This window comes from Camelina sativa, chromosome 19 (assembly GCF_000633955.1).
Source record: "Camelina sativa cultivar DH55 chromosome 19, Cs, whole genome shotgun sequence".
NCBI classification, from domain to species: domain Eukaryota; kingdom Viridiplantae; phylum Streptophyta; class Magnoliopsida; order Brassicales; family Brassicaceae; genus Camelina; species Camelina sativa.
Window position 1 is genome coordinate 21,121,069 of NC_025703.1, and position 24,952 is coordinate 21,146,020.

The 24,952-nt window shown below is 36.1% G+C and overlaps 5 protein-coding genes across 5 annotated transcripts in view; all 5 read left to right on the forward strand.

Annotated features, from left to right (window-relative positions):
* Window positions 1-2,091, forward strand: part of LOC104766841 (cell division cycle protein 27 homolog B-like) — a 6,406-nt gene extending 4,315 nt beyond the window's left edge. The window contains exons 11-16 of the mRNA XM_010490808.1: window positions 465-584; window positions 678-754; window positions 842-961; window positions 1,061-1,280; window positions 1,371-1,652; window positions 1,768-2,091. Of these exons, the coding sequence (XP_010489110.1) occupies window positions 465-584; window positions 678-754; window positions 842-961; window positions 1,061-1,280; window positions 1,371-1,652; window positions 1,768-1,818 (870 nt within the window). The 3' untranslated portion in view covers window positions 1,819-2,091. The remainder of the gene's footprint in view (window positions 1-464; window positions 585-677; window positions 755-841; window positions 962-1,060; window positions 1,281-1,370; window positions 1,653-1,767) is intronic.
* LOC104766843 lies at window positions 4,534-5,959 on the forward strand. The gene is made up of 5 exons (XM_010490810.1): window positions 4,534-4,578; window positions 4,657-4,866; window positions 4,952-5,239; window positions 5,332-5,541; window positions 5,633-5,959. Exons 1-5 carry the CDS (start codon window positions 4,551-4,553, stop codon window positions 5,914-5,916), a joined length of 1,020 nt encoding a protein of 339 aa, XP_010489112.1. The 5' UTR covers window positions 4,534-4,550; the 3' UTR covers window positions 5,917-5,959.
* Window positions 7,226-7,961, forward strand: LOC104766844 (pathogenesis-related protein 1-like). Its single transcript, XM_010490812.2, has one exon. The coding sequence runs from the start codon at window positions 7,325-7,327 to the stop codon at window positions 7,853-7,855; it is 531 nt and encodes a 176-aa protein (XP_010489114.1). The 5' UTR covers window positions 7,226-7,324; the 3' UTR covers window positions 7,856-7,961.
* On the forward strand, window positions 18,586-19,310 carry LOC104766846 (pathogenesis-related protein 1-like). Its single transcript, XM_010490814.2, has one exon. It carries the CDS (start codon window positions 18,639-18,641, stop codon window positions 19,170-19,172), a length of 534 nt encoding a protein of 177 aa, XP_010489116.1. The 5' UTR covers window positions 18,586-18,638; the 3' UTR covers window positions 19,173-19,310.
* The window catches only part of LOC104766848 (golgin candidate 1), a 6,453-nt gene continuing 2,714 nt past the window's right edge, over window positions 21,214-24,952 (forward strand). The window contains exons 1-13 of the mRNA XM_010490816.2: window positions 21,214-21,456; window positions 21,539-21,619; window positions 21,941-21,990; window positions 22,091-22,738; window positions 22,852-22,914; window positions 23,059-23,136; window positions 23,246-23,449; window positions 23,586-23,642; window positions 23,753-23,827; window positions 23,916-23,987; window positions 24,245-24,307; window positions 24,393-24,491; window positions 24,823-24,900. Coding sequence (XP_010489118.1) covers window positions 21,429-21,456; window positions 21,539-21,619; window positions 21,941-21,990; window positions 22,091-22,738; window positions 22,852-22,914; window positions 23,059-23,136; window positions 23,246-23,449; window positions 23,586-23,642; window positions 23,753-23,827; window positions 23,916-23,987; window positions 24,245-24,307; window positions 24,393-24,491; window positions 24,823-24,900 — 1,596 coding nt within the window. The 5' untranslated portion in view covers window positions 21,214-21,428. The remainder of the gene's footprint in view (window positions 21,457-21,538; window positions 21,620-21,940; window positions 21,991-22,090; window positions 22,739-22,851; window positions 22,915-23,058; window positions 23,137-23,245; window positions 23,450-23,585; window positions 23,643-23,752; window positions 23,828-23,915; window positions 23,988-24,244; window positions 24,308-24,392; window positions 24,492-24,822; window positions 24,901-24,952) is intronic.

Here is a 24,952-nt window from a genome sequence, read left to right on the forward strand (position 1 = left end):
TAAGCCTCCTTAGGATACTTGGAGAAGGGTGTAGACTTTCGTACATGTACAGGTGTCAGGTAGACATATTGTTGTTCTCTTGAATAATGCAAGGTGAGGTGAACTTATATAGGCTTATATATTGTGTTCCTCTGCTTCTGGATGGTTCAGGAGGCACTGGATATGTATATGAAACTTCCACATAAGCATTATAATACAGGATGGGTTCTTTCCCAGGTAAATTAGTGACTCTTTTCTCTTTTAGACTGTCATATATGGATACAGCTTAGACATGTTTTATTTGGACAACCATTGTAGGAGCTATGTTATTCAGTTTTTTTGTTGTTGTTGTGTATATACACTTTTTGTAACGACTAACTTGGACAGAAGTTTCCAACGAGATCCCCTGTGTGAGTTTTAGTCTGGTGCCCTGTGATAGTTATTGTTGGAGGTTTATATACATCTATTATTGCTATTAAATGCAGGTAGGGAAAGCATACTTTGAATTAATCGACTATTTAGAAGCTGAAAAAGCATTCCGTCTTGCCCGCCAGGCTTCTCCTTATTGCTTAGAAGGAATGGATATATACTCTACAGTCCTCTACGTAAGTGTATTTTCCTGTTTTTAAACATACAGTCTCATCTGAGTCCCATGTATTGTAATGTTTTCATCCAAAAAAATATTATATTTTTTGCAGCATTTGAAGGAAGATATGAAGCTGAGTTACTTGGCTCAGGAACTAATATCAACCGATCGCCTAGCTCCCCAATCTTGGTAATTTTGGTCGAAGTTCTTTTTCTGATTAATGTTTTAATTTACTGTTAGTGATTTGGAGACATAACCAAATAATCAATTGTGTAGGTGTGCTATGGGGAATTGCTATAGCTTGCAAAAGGACCATGAGACCGCACTAAAGAATTTCCTGCGAGCTGTTCAACTGAATCCAAGATTTGCATATGCTCATACTTTATGTGGCCACGAGTAAGAAAGCTTCTATCGATTTGATTGCCTTGTACAATGTGCTTGATGAATAAATCCTCTGGTTGTTTGTCTCACTCTCTATCTTTACTGTCTCTGTAGATACACAACTCTTGAAGATTTTGAAAATGGAATGAAAAGTTACCAAAACGCACTTCGTGTAGATACAAGACACTATAACGCATGGTACGGGCTGGGAATGATATATCTACGCCAAGAGAAGTTAGAGTTCTCAGAGCATCACTTCAAAATGGCTTTCCTAATAAACCCGAGTTCATCTGTCATAATGTCTTATTTAGGGACAGCCTTGCATGCCTTACAGGTTATTTTATTAATTTCATTATATAAGGTCTACAACAAAAAACAATCTTTAAAGAATGACTAAATGCTTTTTCTTGTTCTGTGTGAACAGAGAAGTGAGGAAGCACTAGAGATAATGGAGCAAGCTATAGTAGCAGACAGAAAAAACCCTCATCCAATGTACCAGAAAGCTAACATTCTTGTCTGCTTAGAAAGATTAGATGAAGCTCTAGAAGTTCTTGAGGAGCTCAAAGAGTATGCACCTTCAGAGAGCAGCGTTTACGCTTTAATGGGCAGGATCTATAAGCGGCGAAACATGCACGATAAAGCCATGCTTCATTTCGGTCTCGCTTTGGATATGAAACCGCCTGCAACTGACGTTGCTGCAATAAAGGTTTGAGTCTTTCAAAAACACAACAAACAGAGTCGTCCAGTGACGGTTTCTAAATTTGAATTATTTTGAGTCTAGAGAAAGGGATTAATAGCGTAATAATGATTGTCTAAAACAGGCTGCAATGGAGAAATTGCATGTTCCGGATGAGATAGACGAGAGCCCATGAAACCATTGCTGCTCCAAGGAACCTTGAGTATGAATTAATGTGAAACCGTTGCTGCTCCACGAACCATGGGTATAAATTATCTGTGCAAAGCCTAGCTCTTTTAGGGAACTAGTTGAATTTTAAATCTTTAGCTTTGGTACTAAACAGTAACACAGCCACAAGAGCTTACCACATGACATGACTTGAGTAATGTATCATGAGTTAATCTGTATGTTGTCCATAACTACTTATTTGCAATATATAAATTTTCCACATGGGTATGTTTCTTACGAACTCTTTGTCTTTTACATATTTTTTCTTTTAGTATATGTTCAATTTCAATGATATAATTATATTGTGAACAGGGTTTAAGAATAGCGATTAAAAAGTTAAAAAGCGTTAAACTAATTTATATTATATTCTGTAGATATCGGTTATTAAACGTTCTCAGAAAATCTTTAATAAACGTCTACTGGAATAGCTGACAACGCGTTTGTAGAAACGTTTATGATCGCAAAGACTGCATCCGAAACCATTTCGGGAAACTCACCATTAAGCCTCCTTGTTGTGATTTGAAAACTAAAGACAATACAAGTCTCGACGCTTGTGTGCTAACACCTCAACAACCAAACCACCTTTGATTATTTTTATCAAACAAAATGCAGTACACGTCTGACTATTTCAATTTGTATATATGTGAAGCCGATATTCCCGAGACTTCACTTCAATTTGCAAAAAACAAGGGACAGTAGTAAGTCTCGATGCTTCGTGTGTTAGAAACACTAAACACAACAGCAACTAATTTGTTTCAATTGCACAAAGTTCAACATCATACTGAATAAGATCAAAAAGCAAAAAACAAAACTGAGAGAAGGAAGATCCGACACACACACCAGGAGATGATCAGTCACACCAACTAGATAAGATAGCATCATAAAACCCTAAATTATTATTTAATCACGATATTTAAACTAATATTATGCTCATCTGCTCAAGCTTGTGAACCCCTCTTCATGTCTCAGTCTTACTTGTGCTACCTCCTCCTTGCTCTTTGTAAGCTTTTAACCTTTTAGCATCTTTTGCAAGTCTACCTTTCTTTTTCTTTCTCGGCCTTTTCTTAGTGTTAAGGAGCTTCCTGTCTATACCAAAAAAAGTTTGTAGTAATGCCAAGCTTCATTGGCACTAGCTATGAGTTCTCCTGTTGCTTCATCATTGTATGCCAAAAAAAACTTCGAAACCTCTTTTTCGAACAGACTGAATGATCTTCATGAAGTCTTTATTGCCTGTCACAACAAGGGTGGGACAAGGGGGCATTTTATCACACATATATTGAAGAAGTGCCACATTTGCAGCATTGTCGGCTGTGTCTTTCTCTGAAAAAATTATTAAAATAATGGATTACTAAACTAATAGAAAAAATAAACTAAAAAGACAAGGTTGTAAAGAGAGGTTGTTACCTTCCGATTCCGATCGTGGTACATGGACTAAGTTAATATTGTCTTTCTCTTGCTCTTTCAGATATTCATATTTTAGAGTGTTGAAATGACGTTTATCTCCAGTCCCGATAAACCCCGATACAATAAAATTCTTCTTCTTAAGAAACTCAACGATATGTGGATATAATAAACCTAAATCTTGAGCTTCATAATAATTTGGGATTGGACAGTTTTCCCAATCCCAAAGTATATATAAGAGGCGAGATTGGGTATCAATGGAAGGCAACCTTACAGATTTGCCTCTGCAACAAAATAAAAAGAGAGTTTTAGTTATGTATGGTTACAAAACAAAAATAGATACTTATAATAGTTGTTTATTATGTATCCTTCTATGCTTTTATTAATCATATTGGATGAAGAAAAAAAGAAAAAAATTACTTGGTTGCACGATCTTTATTCTTGAAAACGTTCAGAAGTAGTTCCCCACCAGCTGCTTCTTTGATTTCGGCACCCCTTGCATCTATGGTTAGTTTGGACCCTGAAAATTAAAAATTAAGATAAATCAGTTTTAACGAAAAAAAGATCAAACAAAGCGATAAATATAAATTTTCTTAAGAAATATAGAACATTTGTTAGAATTAATAGAAGTTTACACGAAAACTCTATAGTATTGGTTTTCATATCTAAACTTGTATTTTGTTCCTCATATCTTTTGTGTTCTCTTACAGAGACATCAATTGAAGTAGTTTACACTTAGAGGAGAATAAGAACCCATAGAAATAAGAGCGAGGAATTAACAAGAAGAGCAAAGAATTAAGGAAGAGCAGCTCATACGTAGACAAAGAGACAAGAATAATCCATGTCTAAGGATAAATAAGAGCAAGCGACTATGTTGACAAGAATAATCTTACCTTTGGTTGCAGACATTGACACCACCAACTTGAGTGTGGCCGGCGACTTTCTTCAAGATGATCAGGAAGATTAAATTTTAGTTTGCAGCTTGTATATAATTAGGTTTTTTCTTTCTGGATTAGGGCTTCCTTGGGCTAAAGTGATTAGTGTTCATTAAATTGTCTAAAACCGAATTAATTGACAAACCGAACCCGAAAATTATTAACCGAAATGTCTATATATACCATAAATTAATGGAGTACGTGAGATCGATCCAACGGTTGAGAAAACAGTTTCTTAATTTACGTCAGATCAGACGGCTGGCATAGTAGTTTCTAGGAGTACATGCCACGGCAGATCTAACCCTAGCTAGATAGTCTTTCATCGGCAGCCACAAATCAAACCTAACTTTGCTCAGTTTTGTCCATGTCTTCCCCGAGCAACGAATTTTACGGTAAGATTCCTCTCTCTTACTCAATCGATCTGTTGTTTTTAGTAACTTAATTTGTTCTTAATCAATTGTTCTCATCAGAGGCGGAGACGGGCGTCTTCTGGGACGTCGTGGATTGCGAAATTCCTAATGGTCTCTCTCTTGACTTGGTTTGTCAGAATATCAAATCAGCTCTCGCGGATGCTGGTTATCATGGTAAAGTGTCAATCCATGCTTATTGTGACACGGAAGAGAGCGAAGTGGCTTTGGCTTCAGCGTTTGAATCCTCCGGCATCAAGCTCGTACGCGCAGGTGATTATTGAATACCTTCTTCACCCTGAACATGTTCTCTTCTTCTTCTTCTTCCGCACCGTTGATATATTAATGTTTTCATCAGGAGATACAAATTCGAGACTTTTTAGGATGTTCGAGGACCTTAGTCTCTTTGCGATAGACCACGAACCATCGAATTTGATGGTAATCTCACAAGACATCTCATCTGAATCGCTGTACGTGAAAGATCTTCTCTCTGTGAAGAAGACGAAGAATCACAATCTTCTCTTAGCACAGATTGATAAGGTAAAAGGAGAGTTACTTAGCAGCAATGTAAGTTCAATAAGGTACTGGAAAGACTTATCAAGTGGAGGAAGGCCTTGCGGGGCTTGTAGTACTAGCGAATTTGCCAGTAAGAACCTCGATCCTCCAAATTGTGTGATTTTATCTCTAGTAGTCATATATATATATATATAAAACTAGGTCGGATCTGAAACCTTGCAGAGGCTGAGATGGGCATCTTCTGGGACATTGTGGATTGCGAAATTTCTGATGGTCTCTCTCTTGATTTGGTTTCTGAGAATATCAAATCAGCTCTTGCCGGTGATGGTTATCGTGGTAAAGTGCCAATCCGTGCTTATTGTGAGATGAAAAAGAGCGAAGACATAGTGCCGTCAGAGTTTGAATCCTCTGGAATCGAGCTCGTACGCGCAGGTGAATTCCCTCACTTTTAGCTTAAACCTCTCTCTCTCTCTCTCTTTCAGTAACGTATAGCTCATATCCGTTGATGTTTGTTTGTTTTCAGGAAATAGACGTGCAAGACGTAATCAGATGCTAGAGGACCTTCTTTTCTTTGCAATAGACCATAAACCACCATCAAGTCTGATGGTTATCTCAAAAGACATCTCAAAAGACTCCCTCTTCGTCCAACATCTTCTCACCTTGAAACAACAGAAGAATCGCAATCTTCTCTTGGCGCAGATTGATAACGTAACTGGAGATCTATTTGCTAGTGTAAGTTCAATATGGTACTGGACTGACCTAGCAAATGGAGGAGTGCCTGCCTTCCAAAGCAGGTGTTACCAATAAGCGGGCGAGGAAGCTCACTACAGAGCCCTGAGGATTGTTCATTGTTATCTAGTTTTCTTGTCTTAACTACTTTATGTTTAATCTGTGAGGATTTCGATGTGCAACGAACTTCAAACTAATCAAACAACCGTCTTAATTTTCACTTATCGCGACTCTAATTTAGAGACTTGAAATTTTCACTTTATCTCAATTTGATGTTTTTTTAGTTATATAAGCAAGAATAAATTTTCATACCTATGTAGTCTATAGTAGTATTTTACCATCCACATAAAAAGCCAACAATCACTCCCCGAAGATAAAGCTGAGAACAAATCACGGGTGTTGACTTGATAATTTCAGAATGATTGTACGTGGACTTGTTAATACGTATGTACATGTAATTCTATATTTATCATTAACGAACTCCACTTTCGGTGGGATTAAGATTAACGAATGTCGTCATTTATTCTGACTTTTGTGGTTAATTACATGAATTCAAAGGATTTGGGAAGTAACGGCGACGACTAAGAGTAAATAACATTTCGTTTCACTGATGATGCCTTCAACTTTTATAACTTTTTTGTTCTTCTATATTATTATTATGTTTAATTCAAAAGTTGCGTTTGGACTCTTTCATACTGATATGTTTATAACTGCTTATCATGTTATCATATTAATATTATTATATATAACTTATCGGATTTCTTAGAATTGATAAAGAGTTCATTTGTAAGATAGCTGTAGTCTCTAACTCATGTTTATATAAGACTTAAGATATAAAGTTATAAACTATAAGCTTATCTAGTATGTGTCTTTGGGATCATATCTATATATATATTTTTTTTTTTTTTGGTAAACAGGATCTCTTAATCTATAAAATTATAGAAATGCATTTAAAATCTTATTTTACTTTGCAATGTAAAATAACTTATATAATGAAATGTGTCTTTTTGTCAATCTAACATGGGATAAAGAAGTTGATGGTAAGATATTGTAATATGTATTTTTATATACTATGTTAAAAACAAATCAACAATTCAAAAGTTAATTTAAGAATATTAGATACTATGTTAAAAACAAATCAACAATTCAAAAGTTATTTTAAGAATATTATATACTATGTTAAAAACAAATCAACAATTCAAAAGTTAATTTAAGAATATTAGATACTATGTTAAAAACAAATCAACAATTCAAAAGTTATTTTAAGAATATTATATACTATGTTAAAAACAAATCAACAATTCAAAAGTTAATTTAAGAAAATATATATATATATATATATATATTTTTATTCTATGCAAATTTATAATTCGACAGAGAAATAAAGCTTAACCCACCAACGCAACTTCTATATATACATTAGCCAAGATAATGTTTTCTTCCACAACACAATAAATGCCAAAACAATTACACACACAAGACCAAAATGAATAAAATGTCGTTTTTTGGTTATATTTTCATCGTACTCGCACAATTCTCCGATTTAACCCAAGCCTATCGTCACACTCCCGCTGAACCGCCAAGAGCCAGCGAAAACGGTGATGTCAAACCGCAAGAAACGCTCGTCGTTCACAACAAGGTCCGAGCCATGGTTGGAGTCGGGCCAATGGTGTGGAACGAAACTCTTGCGATCTATGCACAGAGCTACGCAGATGAACGGGCCAGAGACTGTGCCATGAAGCATTCCTCGGGACCATTCGGCGAGAATCTAGCAGCGGGTTGGGGAACAATGAGCGGTCCGATCGCTACTGAGTATTGGATGACGGAGAAGGAAAACTACGATTATGACAGCAACACGTGTGGTGGTGATGGAGTGTGTGGACATTACACTCAGATCGTGTGGCGTGACTCGGTTCGACTAGGTTGTGGATCGGTGAGATGTAAGAATGATGAGTACATTTGGGTGATTTGTAGCTATGATCCTCCGGGGAACTACATCGGCCAACGTCCCTATTAATGATTCGATTTTATAACGAATTAAAAATATATTATGGTCATGCATGTGATTGTAATTGATAGTGTTAAAGACGTTTCTTAACAACATTTAGTTTACCAAAAAAAAAAACGGATTTGGATTCTAAATTGACTTATTAAGGTGGGAAATGCAACCACTTATATCACCTTGGTCAATTCGTACAAGTTATTCCTCGAAATTGTATACTCTACATTTATCTCAGCCATTAACACAGTCTCATGACCGACATTGAGTTCCTACTTATTATGAAACAACCTATTGTTCACGTGAGACATATATATGTCTCTCTTTACTAATCAGTTGGTTAAATTAAATCGATCAAAATCAATTTCTGTTATTTTTATTAAAAAATATAGTTGTCATATAATTTCTATCGGTTATCCTCTTCACGGGTGTGTTAATTATACTAGAGAGAGAGAAATTAAAGCTTGTACCGTAAGAGAATTATCAAATCGAGAAATAAATCGCGGTGTTATATACTTTATTTTATTTTTGTCGTTCTTATGTTTTTCTTGATTTATCTCCAACTCCAAGCAAGAGAACGATACAAAATCTCAGTGACACAAATTGTTTCTTTTAAATTTTATTATTTCCTTGTTGTAAACAATTAAAGATGGATCTCCATAACCGATTTTTACAAGCCCATGATCATAAGGCCCATCGTCCTTTACTTATTCCCACCGCCAATAAGACTTCGTGTATATATATATATATATGTATTTTCACCATTGAATGAATAAGATAATTACAAGTTTCACAACACGTTATCAGCACGAATTTGCTCTAAACTCTAAACGAGAAAATCTCCTAACCCTAAACCGCTGCATATCAACCCTTGTTCGTTCAAAGCTTGCAACCGGATCAAGCCTTTGTTTTTTCAAGCTTGCAAGCAGAGGTTAAGCTCGTGATCAACTAGTTATTTCCGAGGTCTTTAGCTCCCGGATCAATCCATTCAACCCCAATCGGTGTTTAAGGTACACAATCAAACTCATCGGACATATATATCGAATGTGATCTCTAATTATATTAGAACCCTAAAATCTACATATACACAATCAACAAATCAAAACCCTAAAGCTATAAACCCTAAATTCTAAAACATTAAAATCCGATTGTTTGAGGTTTAGAATTGCTTAGGATAGATTGATTGTTATTTAATTGTTCTATATCTTGCATGAAATCCTAAATTGAAATCTTACAATCGGAACCTAGGGAAAATATAATCCTATCTAAAAGAGGAAAACCTAACTAAAGAAAAGGAAAACCTTAATACTCAAAATTATTTGCATGTTTCCTTTTTCATACTAGATCATAATTTTGTCTAGGATTGTTTCATACATAAATTAACCATGTAATAATACAAGAGATTATTTACTAGGACTAGCATGATTCGGTCTTAAAAACTGCATGGCCTAGACTAAATTAATTACATGTTTCGGTCTTAAAAACCGCATGGTATAATCTAAATTCATGTGCATGTTTGTTTCAGTCTTAAAATCGCATGGCATAATCTAAACCAAGTACATATTTTGCTTGTGTGTCTTATAGATGTCAAAGATCAACAATCTCCAATATGCTGCACTTAATGTCTCTGGTGACAACTATTTACAATGGGCTTTGGATACTAAGATTATCCTGAAATCAAAGGACCTATGTGAATGTATCGAGGATGACAACAATACCACTGAAAAGGAAAGATATAAGGCGATTCTCCTCATACGCCATCACCTTGCTGAGAGTCTCAAAAATCAGTACCCTACCATTGAAAATCCTCTTGACCTTTGGGTAGAGTTGAGAAACAGATATGGTCACCAAAAGACGGTGCTTTTACCAAAGACCCAATTCGATTGGAAGAACCTTAGAATCCAGGATTTTAAAACCGTGGATGAGTATAACTCAGAACTATTTAAGATAGTTTCAATCTTGAAACTATGTGGTAAGGAGGTTACTGAGGAAGACTTGCTAGAAAAAACATTCTCAACTTTTCACACCAATAACATACTGCTTCAGAAACAGTATCGTCAAAAGGATTTTAAAACATATGCAAGTCTAATCTCTTGTTTGCTACTTGCTGAGCAAAACAATGAACTATTGCTGATGAACAGTGCAATGAGACCTCATGGTTCTACCCCATTACCAGAAGCCCACAAAGTTGATATGACCAAGAAAGAGCCTCAAGGGCCTAAAGAGACTAAAGAGTCTAACTACATCCATAGAGACAAGTATCACGGCCGTGGTCGTGGCAACTACCAAGGAAACCATTATGATGGTCAAGGCCGTGGGAATCGATCCGACTTTGGTTGTGGTCGAGGTAGAGGCCGCGAAATTTTCAAACCGCAACATAGGACCAAATCCGTTTGCCACAGATGCGGTATGGGGAACCATTGGGCAAAGACGTGCAGGACACCTAAGCACCTTACTGATCTCTATCAAGAGAGTGTGAAAAAGAATGCAGAAGCTAACTTGGTTCATCTTGATGGTGAAGGAGATTTCCACCATGAGAAAGATGATCTAATGGAGTATGAGACTTTATATTGCCTAAGAGAGGAAAATTAAATTTAGACACCTATTGTTTTCATTTATTTTTAATTTCCATGTTTTTTTGCTTTTAGATTTTATTGAATTATAATTTTGGTTTAAATTCAATTATTTTTATGCATTAGTATGCTTTATTCTTTTTATGTCTAAAACATAATTCTTGTCTATATTAAAAAATAATTGAGGACAAGAACATACTTGTGGTGGATATGTTATCCGGAGATATAGCATTTGCCAAGGGGAATGTTGTAAATCATTGAAGATGGATCTCCATAACCGATTTCTACAAGACCATAATCATAAGGCGCGCCAATAGGACTTCGTGTATCTATATATATATATATATATATATATATATATATATATATATATATATATATATATATATATATATATATATATATATATATATATATATATATATATATATATATATATATATATATATATATATATATATATATATATATATATATATATATATATATATATATATATATATATATATATATATATATATATATATATATATATATATATATATATATATATATATATATATATATATATATATATATATATATATATATATATATATATATATATATATATATATATATATATATATATATATATATATATATATATATATATATATATATATATATATATATACTTTCACCATTGAATTGAATGAAAAGATAATTACAAGTTTCACAACATTCCTCAAATATTTTATTTGTTTGATATATTAACGTTCATGTCAAAGACCCAATCAGATCTAATCAATTACTAGAACATTTGAGTATTGGACTTAACTAAGCAATAATTATAAAAAAATTAACGTGACAGCATGTACGTATACGTTAAAATTGACATTATCTATGTAAAACTTTAGTGCAACACCGGTGTTGGATTACAAAATATTATATCTCACAATCTAAAGAAATGGTTTACGTAGAATAAATCACGGGTGTTGGATAAAACTCACGAGGGTTATTACATCACGTGTACGTGGATTACAGTTTAGAGAGATTAGACGTGTGTACTCGACGACCATTGTTGGTAGGATTAGCGAACGTACGTTTTCTCTTTTGTTAAAGGGTTTAAGCGAACGTACGTTTCGAACAATTACCAGAGTTCAATTATAGGATTTGGAAGGAAACCTTCGAAAACACTAACGACAAATAAATCGTATGATTGCTTTCATTTTTAGCATTTTATATTAATAAGTATCATCGATCTCTTTATTTATTTTCCTGATTTTGAAAACATCTATATGATACATGTTATATTTGATGTGTTTTGCATTAAAACTAACATTTGTTTCTTTAAATTTGTTTTCAACAACACACTTGATCAAAGTCCATTCTACGGAAAAAAAAAAAATAATAATAATAATTCTATATGAAAATATCTAAAAAACTGTAATTCAAATTTAGAATAATTTATTTGGTTAATGCTTGATGTGTAAAATTAGAATATCATTATCATATATCTTTGTTATTTTAAGTAATTTCTAAAAGTCTATAGTTTTACTATTTCATAACTGACAGAAAGAAAAACAATTTAATTAGTCTTCTTTAGATAGTTTTGATGGTGAATACTGGAATCCCAAAAATAGTCACGGAGCTCTTGTTTTCTGAGGGTTACAAAAGGAGAGGAAAAAACACTATCAGAAAAAAGGATTTGATAATTAAGTCTTCACGAAAGAGAGAATAATGTCGTTTTCTGGTTATGGCTTCGTCGTATTAGCATTATTCTCCATCGTCTTAACTCAAGTCTATGGTTTGAGAAACATAAACCGAATGGATGATCTCCAACCGCAAGAAACGCTAAGGATTCACAACCAGATTCGAGCTGCGGTCGGAGTTGCTCCTTTGGTGTGGGACCCAAAACTTGCTGTGAGGATAATTGTTGCTTTTGGTCTCTCATCGCCTCACACCCGATTAAAGATTCACATATCTAAAACTTGAACATGACACATGATGACACAAGAGAATTTGATCACCGAGTTCCCGGCCTCTAACCCGTACGTCTCGGGTGGGAATTGTCTCCCACAACTTCCACTATATGAAGAGGTTACACACACCACTAACTTGTGATGTTCTTTGGTTTACAGATTTTGGTACACAAGAGGATACAAAAACAAGAACACAACAAAGAAGGAGAAAGCTTCTTGAAGAAGAACCCTTTTTTCTTCTCTTTCTCTAGAACTCTCTTTGATGTCTTGTCTCTCACCTACCTCCACTTTATTGATCGATGAAACACACTTATACATGTATGCATTGGGCCAAATCATTTCCAGAATCTTATTCTCCTTTCCTTAATGCCAATTTCGTCTGGCCCATTAAGGCCCATTTGTTTTGTGTTTGTCAAACCCAACAACAATCTCCACCTTTTGACAAAACAAAACACTCATCGACAACAAGAAATCTGAAACCAACCTCTCCTCTTCTTCTGTTCGTGAAGCCAAACTTCAGCGAACCTCCTCCGACAAACTCCGCCTCCTTATCCGGTGAGCATCTCTCTTCTCCGGTGGCAACCAGTTTTTTTTTTTTCTTTCACCGAGCCCTCTCGTTCTCGACATGGAGAAGATGTAGCTTCTTACTTCCCCATGGTATAGCGGAATTGGAGGCTAATTCCGGTCATCCCTGCATGTTTTCCGGCGAAGCCAAGCTTCAGTCTCCACCTGTTTCACGGCGGCTCCCAATTCCGGTGAATCAAGAGACATTATCTCCATATCTCAACTTTGGTTCGATGAACCATGTATCACCACCATTCTCGCTGGCAATCTCCTTCAGCTGCGATCACTACCGGTGGAGCTCTTCTCTTTCCTCTTTGGTGATTTAATTTGTAGAACCCGAGACATCAACTTTGTCTCTTATCCATGCCTCTTCTCCCGAGCTGTTCCGTTTTCACCCGCGAATCACGCCATCGCCGTCACCGTCCAGCTCAGGTACCCTCTAATCTCTCTCTTGTCTCTTCCTGACACTTAGTGATTAGGATCTTCTGAGAATTGCCATTTTGAATCCATTTTAGGTGATGAGCTCCACCTGGAACCAATTACTCTCCATCATGGCTCCACAACCTTTTCCAGGTAACTCCTTCACAGCCCTGTCTCTTCCGATTTCCAAAAGACTCATGAAACTCTAACTTCAGTTTCATGTCTACTCTCACAGCAGCTCTAGTGTTGAACATCCCATGTTCTTCTTTCTCCTTGATGACTTCAAGTAATCTCCTAACCATGAATCATCTTCCTCTCTAGCTGCTGGAGTTTTCCCCCTTTGAGCCACCAAAATCCTTACTTGGATTTTCTGAATTTTCATCTCAGAAACTCCACTTGGAATCAGTCTCCAACTCTCGACAACTGATTCTCCAGTCTCCACAAGTAACCAAACTCCTCTTATTATCGGTCACCTTTTCTTGGCTCATACTTTCAAATTCAAGAACTAACAATGAAGAACTAAATTGTTGTTCCTTGAATCTTAACCAACAGCTCCACCTGGAATCTAAGTCTCTTCACAGTAATACCAGATGCCTACAGGTAACTCCCTTAACCCTCCTAATCTCCTTTTATCGACATAGTTTTAATTTTAATTTCCCAAAGCTGACTTGTTTCTCTGTTCTTCTTCCTGTCAGCGTATAATGTCGATTGGGGTTACCTGGAGCTGTATCTTCCTTCAGACGACATTGAGGAGATCATAGCAGGCTTGTTTCCCTTCCTCACACTTCTGCATTTTCCTTCCTTTGCAGCAACTCCGACGATCTGTTTCGTCCTTTTTGCTGTTCCAATGACTCCAGGTAAACAATTGTACCTTGAATCATTTTCTTTTGTCTCTGGATTTTTTTAATTCTGTAAGACACCATGAAACCTTAACTTGGTTTTTTCTTTCTTCAAAACAGCTCCACCTACAATCAGAGTCTACACCTTGCGACTTCTGATTACTCACAGGTACCTTTTCTTTTCTCCATTCCCTTGGATTTCTTGGAACCGTGACTTGCTGTGGAACCTTGTTTTGATTTCCTTTATGTCACATGTGCCCTGATCTTAGATTCAACCCCTTAGTAAACCACTTGCCAGAAACTTGAATCATACTTGCCTCAGCCCTTAAGACAATCCATGATTCCAACACCTTTCTGTTTAAACTCTTATGCCTTGGACGTTTCTTTGTACCGCTGTTAAGCCTAACAGAACCCGCCATCAAGCTACCATCTTGCTAGATAGACTTTCGACACAAACCTTGATCCAAACATCTTGTTTAAACAGAACCTTGCTGACAAGTAAACTTCCTGTTGAATCAACTGCAGAAATAACTCTTAAGTCACTCATGCTTCATTTCCTTGAAACAGTCTTTGACTTACTCTTCATCTGTTTGAGCACCTTTGATTTGAGCATCACTTTGTACCGCTGTTGTTATCAACAGAACACGCCGCCTAACTCCACCTAGCTAGGAAGACTTTCGACACAAATTTCTTTGCTCATCCTTTGCTCAAACTATTCTGCATCAGTGCACACTCACAAATTCAAAACCATTGCTGCCTCCTTTGAACTTGTCTTACACTCATCACCAGCTTACAGCCTTTGCCACACTTCCTTGCTGTAACCACCACATTTAGCAAAACTGAGATTGAGCTTACTGCCTTTGTTTCAACAACCATAGCCTGAATCCATCTTGTACCGCCATCATCATCACTGATGGAACCCGCCTCCAAACTGATCCCATTTGGAAGACTTTTGATACAACCTTCATTCAGCTCTTGTGCTTAAATATCCTCTTTTACTAGCAGGTTTCTCCACTAGGAAACTCAATATCAATCTCTTATCAATTTGCTAAACCATAACACCAAAGACTTCCCTTTTACAGCAACTTCCTGTCACACCACACTTGTGACAACCCTTTTACCGCTGTAAAACACCATTCTACACAATACTTTTCCTTAGTATTTGGGAATCCACTAACACATCAATGCCTGCTTCACAACCAGCCCTCAATTCTCTTCTTGTGATGCCAAAGGAAAACAAGTATAACCTTTCCTTCTGTCAATGCAGCCATGCATTGACCTCCATTAAACCTGAGACTAAAACTCTTCACCCAACACCTCTCAAACCTTACTGAATTCTTTCAGAGTTATCGACCTGCTTTGCCTCAAGCAGTTTCTAGCCTCATACTCATCTGCTCTGATTTTTTTCCTTGAATCTTCAACATCCTTCTTGAACACCAAACTTACTGACTTTCAACAACCAGACAAGCAAGATACAATCTGATTCACAGCAAAAAATCTTGACTTCTCCATTGTTAAACTCAGTCTATCTCCTTGTGTTCTTCCAAGCTAAGATTCCTTCAACTTAAGCAGCCTTGAGTATCCTGAAACTTCAGTAAAGAACATCACAAATACCTTGTGATGGCAGCGCCGACTTGAGCCTTTTGGATGATTATTCGATTCCTCTTTCCACAGCCTTGAGTTAGTCACCTTAACCCATGCTTTCTTAAACTTGAATCGAACTTACTGCAGAGAAACTCCACCTTAAACCAACTCACCGTTGATTTAGTCTTCACAGATCAAGAACGCCTTCAAGATCTTGTGTCTTCTGCACTAGTCTCCAACTTTTTTTTTTTTTTTTTATGCTGGCATACTTGGACCTGAACCATAACCATAACTCTCCCTTGATGCAACTCTCTTGTGTCGTGTCATTAGAGGATCTTTCTGATCTCCTAACCTGAGATCTCTGCTACAGACTCAACCTTCACCTGAGAATCTGTTATCCTCCACACAAGATGACTTCAACCTTTAACTGTCATCTTCTTCCTCCTCCTTTAGATCTTATGAATCAGAGAGCCTGTGCTCTGATACCACTTGTGAGGATAATTGTTGCTTTTGGTCCCTCATCGCCTCACACCCGATTAAAGATTCACATATCTAAAACTTGAACATGACACATGATGACACAAGAGAATTTGATCACCGAGTTCCCGGCCTCTAACCCGTACGTCTCGGGTGGGAATTGTCTCCCACAACTTCCACTATATGAAGAGGTTACACACACCACTAACTTGTGATGTTCTTTGGTTTACAGATTTTGGTACACAAGAGGATACAAGAACAAGAACACAACAAAGAAGGAGAAAGCTTCTTGAAGAAGAACCCTTTTTTCTTCTCTTTCTCTAGAACTCTCTTTGATGTCTTGTCTCTCACCTACCTCCACTTTATTGATCGATGAAACACACTTATACATGTATGCATTGGGCCAAATCATTTCCAGAATCTTATTCTCCTTTCCTTAATGCCAATTTCGTCTGGCCCATTAAGGCCCATTTGTTTTGTGTTTGTCAAACCCAACAACACTTGCTGCCCATGCACAAAGCTACGCTAACGAACGATCCGGAGACTGCGCCATGAAACATTCCACCGATGGAACCTACGGCGAGAATATAGCCGCCGGGTGGGTCCAACCTGTCGACACCATGAGCGGTCCGATCGCGACTAAGTTTTGGTTGACGGAGAAGCCTTATTACAATTATGCAACCAACAGATGTAGTGATGTGTGTGGGCATTACACTCAGATTGTGGCTAATCAATCGACACACCTCGGTTGTGGTACGGTCAGGTGTTTTAATAATGAGTATGTTTGGGTCGTATGTAACTATGCTCCTAGGCCAATGGGTGATGCCAATACTCGTCCCTATTGATGAATCGCATCCGGACTAATCAAAAAGAATTAATACGGTGTCAAATGTGTAACGTGAGTATAGACCCAATTATAAGCTACATAGTAAGTTTGTAATCTAGTGGTTTGTATTAGCATTGTATCAACTATCAAACATAAGAAAACGCATGTTTGAGTTATTTCTTTTGAACATAACAAAATAATACTATATTTTTTTTTTGGGCATTGTAAAATTTGTTGAGCGCCTAAACAAAAACTTTGCAAATCACAACTTCAAACAAAAACGTTATACAATCTTCTTCAGAACTTGAAGCACGGACACATGATTATACGAAGCAAGAAATAAATGAACATTCTATGATCCAATGCTAAGAAAATGAAAGAGTCAACAATTACTTACCGAGAATGAAGGCAAGAACTAATCACGGGTGTTGAATAAAATTCACGTGAATTATAATATTACGAAGACTAGATGGATTATACGTTGCTTACAAGTCTTGTTGATACACATATAGAACTAATGATAAAATGATTAATTTCTTACGACCAATCAGAGATCGACTTTTGGTGGGATTAACGGTCGTGTTTTGCGTAATTGATTCTGACTTTTTGTGTTTAATTACCTGAATCTACGACTACGAGTAAGCATTTACAAGAAAACTTATAATTGTTTTCATATATTTTTGTATAGAAAATGTTTTACCATAAAGTTGTTTTTGGGACTCTTTCATACATCTAGGATTACAATTTATCCCTCAGTTGGATTACTATCCCTCAACCTAATTGAATTGACTATAACAGCCATTACATGTATGATCGATGTATCTGGTGGTTTGTATTGGTATTGTGGTATTGTCAATATGTTAACACCTGAATATAAATTCACACACACATATATATATATATATATATTAGATGTTCTTGAAAAATAATAAAAATTAACTGACTAGTATGTTATTTAAATCATTTTCTAAATATTACTCATCATTCAAAGCTTTGATTTTATTTTCTTTTAATTTTGGTGATAAATCTTTAAAGAAAGAAAATTAAACTAATAATCACAATCTACAATATTTTGGGAATTCATTTTAACCTTTTCTTATAAAAATCAAAATCTATAAAGTCATATAGAATTGAAAAAGTCTTATCTATGAAATGATAGGATGCATTTAATTCTTGATATATATATATATATATATAGCCATCAAATTTTCTTTTGTTAATTCTGAAATCTAAGATCTTATACTAAAACTATAATTTACCCTACAATTATGTTATTAGAAGGGATTTCGAAATTTAATTGTGTGAGATTGACTAATGAATGATTCCAAATTCGCTCGTACACACCAAACAAACTTTTTGTTTTTTGTTTTTTAATAAAAAAAATTGAATTTTGTTTTTTAGCCAACTTTTTGTTCATCCTAGTTAATTTTATAATCTAAATATTTAGTTGCAGAGCCTTTTTAATTAATTGCTTAGGCCTACAAAAGGAGGATGAAGTAAGAACAATCAGACCATAAGTTCCAAAAACAAATTATACAACAAAACATAACAAAAATGTCGTCTATTCGTTATAGCTTCGTCGTAATGACACTATTCTCTGTTCTTTTAACTCGAGCCTATGGTTTACCTAAGGTAAGACCAATCGATGATGTGCAACCGAATAAAACGGTAAAGATCCACAACAAGATCCGAGCAGAGGTCGGGGTGGCTCCATTGGTGTGGAACAAAACCGTAGCGGCCTACGCACAGAACTTCGCAAACAGACAAGCCAAAGCTGGAGTCTGCGACTACAGCTCCATGAGACATTCAGGTGGACCTTACGGGGAGAATATAGCCGCGGGATGGGTCCAGCCTGAGGACCAAATGAGCGGTCCGATCGCGGCAAATTATTGGTATACGGAGAAGCGAAACTACGATTATGCCACCAACAAGTGCAAAGGTGAATGCGGACACTACACTCAGATGGTGGCCAATCAATCGTTCAGTATCGGTTGTGGCTCGTTCAGGTGTCATGATAATGAGTTAATATATATTGTATGTGACTATTATCCTATGCCAGTGGGTGATGCGAATACGCGTCCCTATTGATATGTTGGTTTGAATGATTCAAAAAGACTTCATATGGTGTAACATATGATTTGATCAAAAGTATTATATTGAATTACTGATCAATTATACCCATATGTTACTCTTCTTTATATATAATGATAATCTATAATTTGTATATATTGTTCTTGTTGTGAGATCTTTTAAAATAAAATGCGATAGAACAAGACTATAAAAAGTCGATTAAATAAATTGTAATTACATATATACTTTCATATGGTAATGTATGAACTTTTTTTCTTATAGATGAATTTCAATATTTTCTTGAAAGTCAATATTGGGGGTTATTTTCATAAATATCAACTTTGGAGTTATTTTCCTTCGTATTTAGTCATTGGTATCTAAGAGCTAGTAAATCAATTGTGAAAAAGTACCTAAGACATGAAAAATGGCGCTTCCAGTAAATAAGATTAGGAGCATTTACGAATGTGATGGTATGTTGTTAGTTTTTTTTTTAATATTGCGTTATTTGATGTATTAAAATTAGAAGTACGCACAATTCTAGCAGATATTATGCAGCAAATTTCTGTCTTGGGGAGCTTTATGATGCGGTTAAAGCGGCTATGAGATTCTAAGCATCCTATATACATTTATAATAGGCTAGATAACACAACTTTTTATATAGCCTGTGGCTGTGGGCATACACTTCTCTAATTTACTAAAATGATTTACTCTTTTTTGATAAAACCAGTCAATAAAGAAATGAAATTTCTAATGGGTCGGTTTAGTGGCTTATTCTAAGAACTAACTCCATTGAACTAGAGTTAAGACTTTTAAAAGGTACCAAAAGAGAAATGCTTTTATCTTTTCAAGAAAGAGAATTATGCATATATAGTTTTTACGTGACGCTACCTTGAGAGTTGAGAGGCGCCTTTAGCCTAGTTGAAACTTAAAAAAGACTATAAATGGCCGTCACGTTTTCACTTCGGAAGTTCAATTTCCCCACCCTTTGAGTGAGATAAATAGGCCATTGTACTATCGGTTCATTGTCATTCAACAGAAAAATAAAAGAAGTGACGTTACGTTTGTGGCAAGTTTGGTTGGTATTCTATGAAATTCGAAAAATATAAGGCTAAGTGAGATTATTGGGTGCCACATAACATAACTTATCAAAATCAGAACAGATGCAATTGTTCGAGATGCAATCATAACATAACTTATCAAAATCAAGATATTTCAAGTGCAAACCTGAAAAGCTAAGTGCCCATCTAAAACAAAACTTATGTGGTAAGTTGTCAAATATAGACTTTACTAGTGAATTATAATGTACTCAAACAAAATCTATTCTTTTACTACAGTTAATGTTCTCAAATTCTTACTATCTTATTTTTTGGGGTGAATCCACAAAGAGTAAATGGAAGCAACATACAAGAATTTTCATGGATTTTATGTTACGTTATATATTTGAAAAAATCTTGATAAAAAAAAACCATTTCAAGGACCTTGGTAGTTAGTACCGAAGGTGGTTCCATTAATAGCCGGGTAGAACAAATAGTTGTTAAAAACTAGATATATAGTCTCTGCTCAGGCTTTGGTTGGATTATAAAACTAAAATGGCGAGACGATCCTTAACCCCTTTACAAGTGGTAGTAGCTAGCTAGCTAGTCATCTTTGAAGATATCGTTTCCTCCTGACATTATGATGATATAGTAGTAGAAAAGTCTTTGACCCCTTCACTTCACAAGGAGTTAAAGTGTCCATCTAGGACGATGAGGCAAGAAAAGAATTCACAATGGGCGTTATGTCTGCCCTCTATATTTTTCAATTTGCGTGGCATAGAAAAACAAAAATGGGCGTTATTTTTTTCCTTTATAAAGTAGAACAAACGACGACGTACTAATCTGTTTCATTCATTACGTTAGTCAATAGTTCAAAACAGCGTCGTTTTCATTTTAACTTTAAGAGAAAATCAAAATCTCATAATCCCAAATTGGACGGCCACGATCAGCTAGACCACTGTAACTCCGGTGGTCGTGACATCACCGGATCAACGATCTGAGTTCTTCCTCGTTCGCTCATATGCGTATTCAAGTGGGAAAACATCTGAAGAACTCGTTCGTCGCCTTTCTATTTGATTCTCCTTTGGAACAAAAACTCTGTTTACAGAGATCAGAACTCGATCCCGCGATACGATTGGTTATTTCTATAACATCAAAATCGCGAATTGAGCCCGGTGGTGCATGGAAGCAAGCTCCTTTGTGTCGGGAGTTTACCTTCTACTAATTTGATTGATCATCAATGGCTTCTTGGCTTAAAGCTGCCGAAGGTAAAGTTTGTAGTGGGTTAATCTGCATTCGTTCATATCGGGATACCAATTTTGAAGTTTCCGTTAAATTTTTTTTCGTTAGATTTATTTGAGGTTGTGGATCGAAGAGCAAAATCTGTGGTTGAAGATTTTTCGGAAGAACAGAGCGAGTTGCAGTTGCCAGGTACTGTGGGGAGTGATTACTCTGATTTCACATAACTGTGGTGCAAAAGCTTTATATTTGGAACTTGTTTGATCTCTGTGATTACATTTTGAAAATGTCAGAAGAATCTTGGAAATGTCTTATACAAATTGTGCTGTTGTAAATTCCAATAATTTGATGAACTTCAAGTAACTCTGTGAGAAGTTATACTTAATATACATTGGGAATTGTCGTGGAGTGTTGATATAAGCAAAGCTTGACGCTTATATCTTTATTTTAAACTTATATAGTCAATGTATATGTCTCTTATTTTGTGTTTGTCTTTCTTTGGGATGGCTAAAGCTTCCGGGAGAAAAGGGCTCCAAGGGAAGAGAACCAATTCAAAGAAAAAGGTATGACCGTCGATCTATCGTCCATAAGTTGTTATCTTTGCTTGTTTTATCAGTACTTAAGTATTAAGATGAACTTCTTTGTTGTGGAATGTATTTGTAGGCTCGACAGAAACTTGTAAAAGAAGAATCTTCTAGCAAAAGAGATTTTTTTGGTGATCAATCCGGCCCAGTGGTATCACAGTCAGAGGTTCCTCCATCTAAAAGTTCTGTTTCCACTGAAGAGGCCTCTTCATCAGGGCCTGTTTTGCAGAAAACAGAGATTGAACCGATTGATGTAGATGTTCAGAGGGTTCAATCACTTCCACAGTCAGCGGCAGATACAAAAAGTGACAATGCCGCTGTGGTAGCTTCAGAATCTGTTGTGGACGGTGATGGAGCTGAGTCAAAGCATGCTGATGGAGATATTCCAAATGATTTTTTGGTGCAACCATCACCATCTTTACCTGACAAAGAAATTGAGGTCGCTGTCAGTGAGAACCTGGTTGATGCTCCCAAAAAAGGCGCTCAAAGAGAATTAGATGATTCTTCAAAAACTGACCTGGAGAAATTGGAATCTGTAGTGCATGTATCTCCGATTGGTGAAGGGAATGTTGCTCAGAGCGCGGGTGATGAGGCGAAAGCTGGCACTTCAATCAATCTGGAGAAAGAACAGGAACAGAAAGTTCCTGAAACCTCAACCGTTCTGGAGAGAGAGAAGGATCTTAGAGCTGATAAGACGATTATGAAGATTCAAGATCAACTTGAAGAGGTTAGTTAGTCTCGGGATAATGAAGAAAATGGCAAATGCTATGTCTGCCACTTGACTTTCAATGTATGTTGTCTTCTTAAAAGTCTGTTGATCAATCTTTCTACTAATTCTAGGCCCAGGGGTTGCTAAAAGCTACAGTTTCCACTGGGCAGTCAAAAGAAGCCAGGTTAGCAAGGGTAAGCTCAAATATCCATTGGTAGTTTACCGCATGGAATTGGTGGTTAAACACTCTTTCATATGTAAGATAGGATTTATCCATGCCTGTGGTTGGACCTGACCAATTTCAGATGTATCCTTCTTTTGTCTTAATTTGCTTTTAGGTTTGTGCTGGACTTTCATCCCGTCTTCAAGAAATTAAGGCGGAAAATGCACAATTGGAAGAGCTTCTCAATGCAGAGGTAAATTTCAAAAGTTTGAGTTTCTTTTGACCCAGATAAGAAAAAGTAAAAGTGATACTTGAAGGTGGGCAGTGCACCTAATTTTATTTCTTCGTTTTTATTGTAATAGCAAGAGCTTACCAAGTCCTATGAAGCTAGCATTAGACAGTTGCAAAAAGATACGTCAGCTGCTAAAAGTGAAGTGACGAAAGTAGAGTCAAACATGGTTGAGGCACTAGCAGCTAAGAACTCAGAGATAGAAGCACTTGTCAGCGCAATGGATGCCCTGAAAAATAAGTCTGCTCTGAACGAAGGAAAATTGTCGTCTCTCCAGGTTTCTAGGCCTCTCACTTACTCGAAATTTCTTTTGTGTTACCTATTATAACATACCATGCGTCTTCAATGGTGTTAGTTACTTCCTCTCTTCAGTTGCCAAACCAACTTTTAGTAAAATCATTTACTTTTATTAGGCAGACATGGAGTCTATTATGAGAAACAGAGAATTGGCTGAGACTAGGATGATGCAGGTATTACTATATTTTTTTCATTAATGACTTCCAATAATTTGCTGTTTGCTATATACAAATATAAACATATTACGTCCTCAGACCATAGAATTAATATTTTCTTATTCCAGGCATTGCGGGAGGAGCTTGCCACTACTGAAAGGAGAGCCGAAGAGGAGCATTCTGCACATAATGCCACAAAGATGGTTTGTTGCCTGAAAGATGCGAAAACTTTTTCCAATGGAAACATTATATTATTTTTTTCTTTTACATGAATTGCTCTTTCTAAGACAGGCTGCCATGGAAAGGGAAAGGGACCTAGAGCACAGAGCTGTGGATGCTTCCACAGCACTTGTTAGAATTCAGGTGAGACAGACTTCTTGGATTGAGCGCTACTATCAGTTGTTTACATTTCAAATAGGCCATCCAACTTAATATGCTGTTAGTTTCTGACTGTTGGCTTTCTCTTTTGTAAATTGTGTTTGTCTTTTTTAACAAGGAAAGTTATAAAACCTTCGTATATTCATATACTACATATTCACGAACAATGTAAAGATTCTTTGTGGAACTTTTATTTCTCAAAAACTACTTTGATTTGACTTTTCAATTGGCTGGTATTTTAGAGAATTGCTGATGAAAGGACAGCAAAAGTGGCAGATCTGGAACAGAAGGGGGCATTACTTGAGGTAGATGAACTTATCTTCAATGGGATTTGTTCCTGCATCTACATATATTTGAATTTAATGCAAATAATTGGCAAATAATACTCAGGCTGAATGTACATCTCTAAATCAAGAGCTGCAAGATATGGAAGTTCGTGCTCGCAGAGGACAAAAGAAAGCCCCAGATGAAGCAAACCAAGTGATCCAGGTATGTTATATTAGGTTATCAGGCTCGAACATTGTGGAAGTTTACTTATGAGTTAGTGGCACACTTTGAAATTTTCTGTTAGAAGTAAAAACTATAGAACATATATGCACAAAGTATTTATGATCCCTTGGTAACTTTGATAACTCATGTAGCTTGAGTTTAAATCTTCTATTGTATTTTTTTATATGGGTCGTTTCATATAATAAAGCACCAGGTGTTATCGAAATCAAATTCCAAAAGTGAGAAATATTGGAACCTTGAAAAACAACTTTATCAGCTTTTCAAAGTTCAGATTTTAGCTACTCCAGAGAAGTAACTTTTAAATATGCAGATTCAAGCATGGCAGGACGAAGTGGACCGTGCTCGGCAAGGTCAAAGAGATGCTGAGGAGAAACTTTCTTCAATGGAGGTATGTTACTAACATTGGAATCCTTGATGACATGAAGTATTTGTTGTTTGTG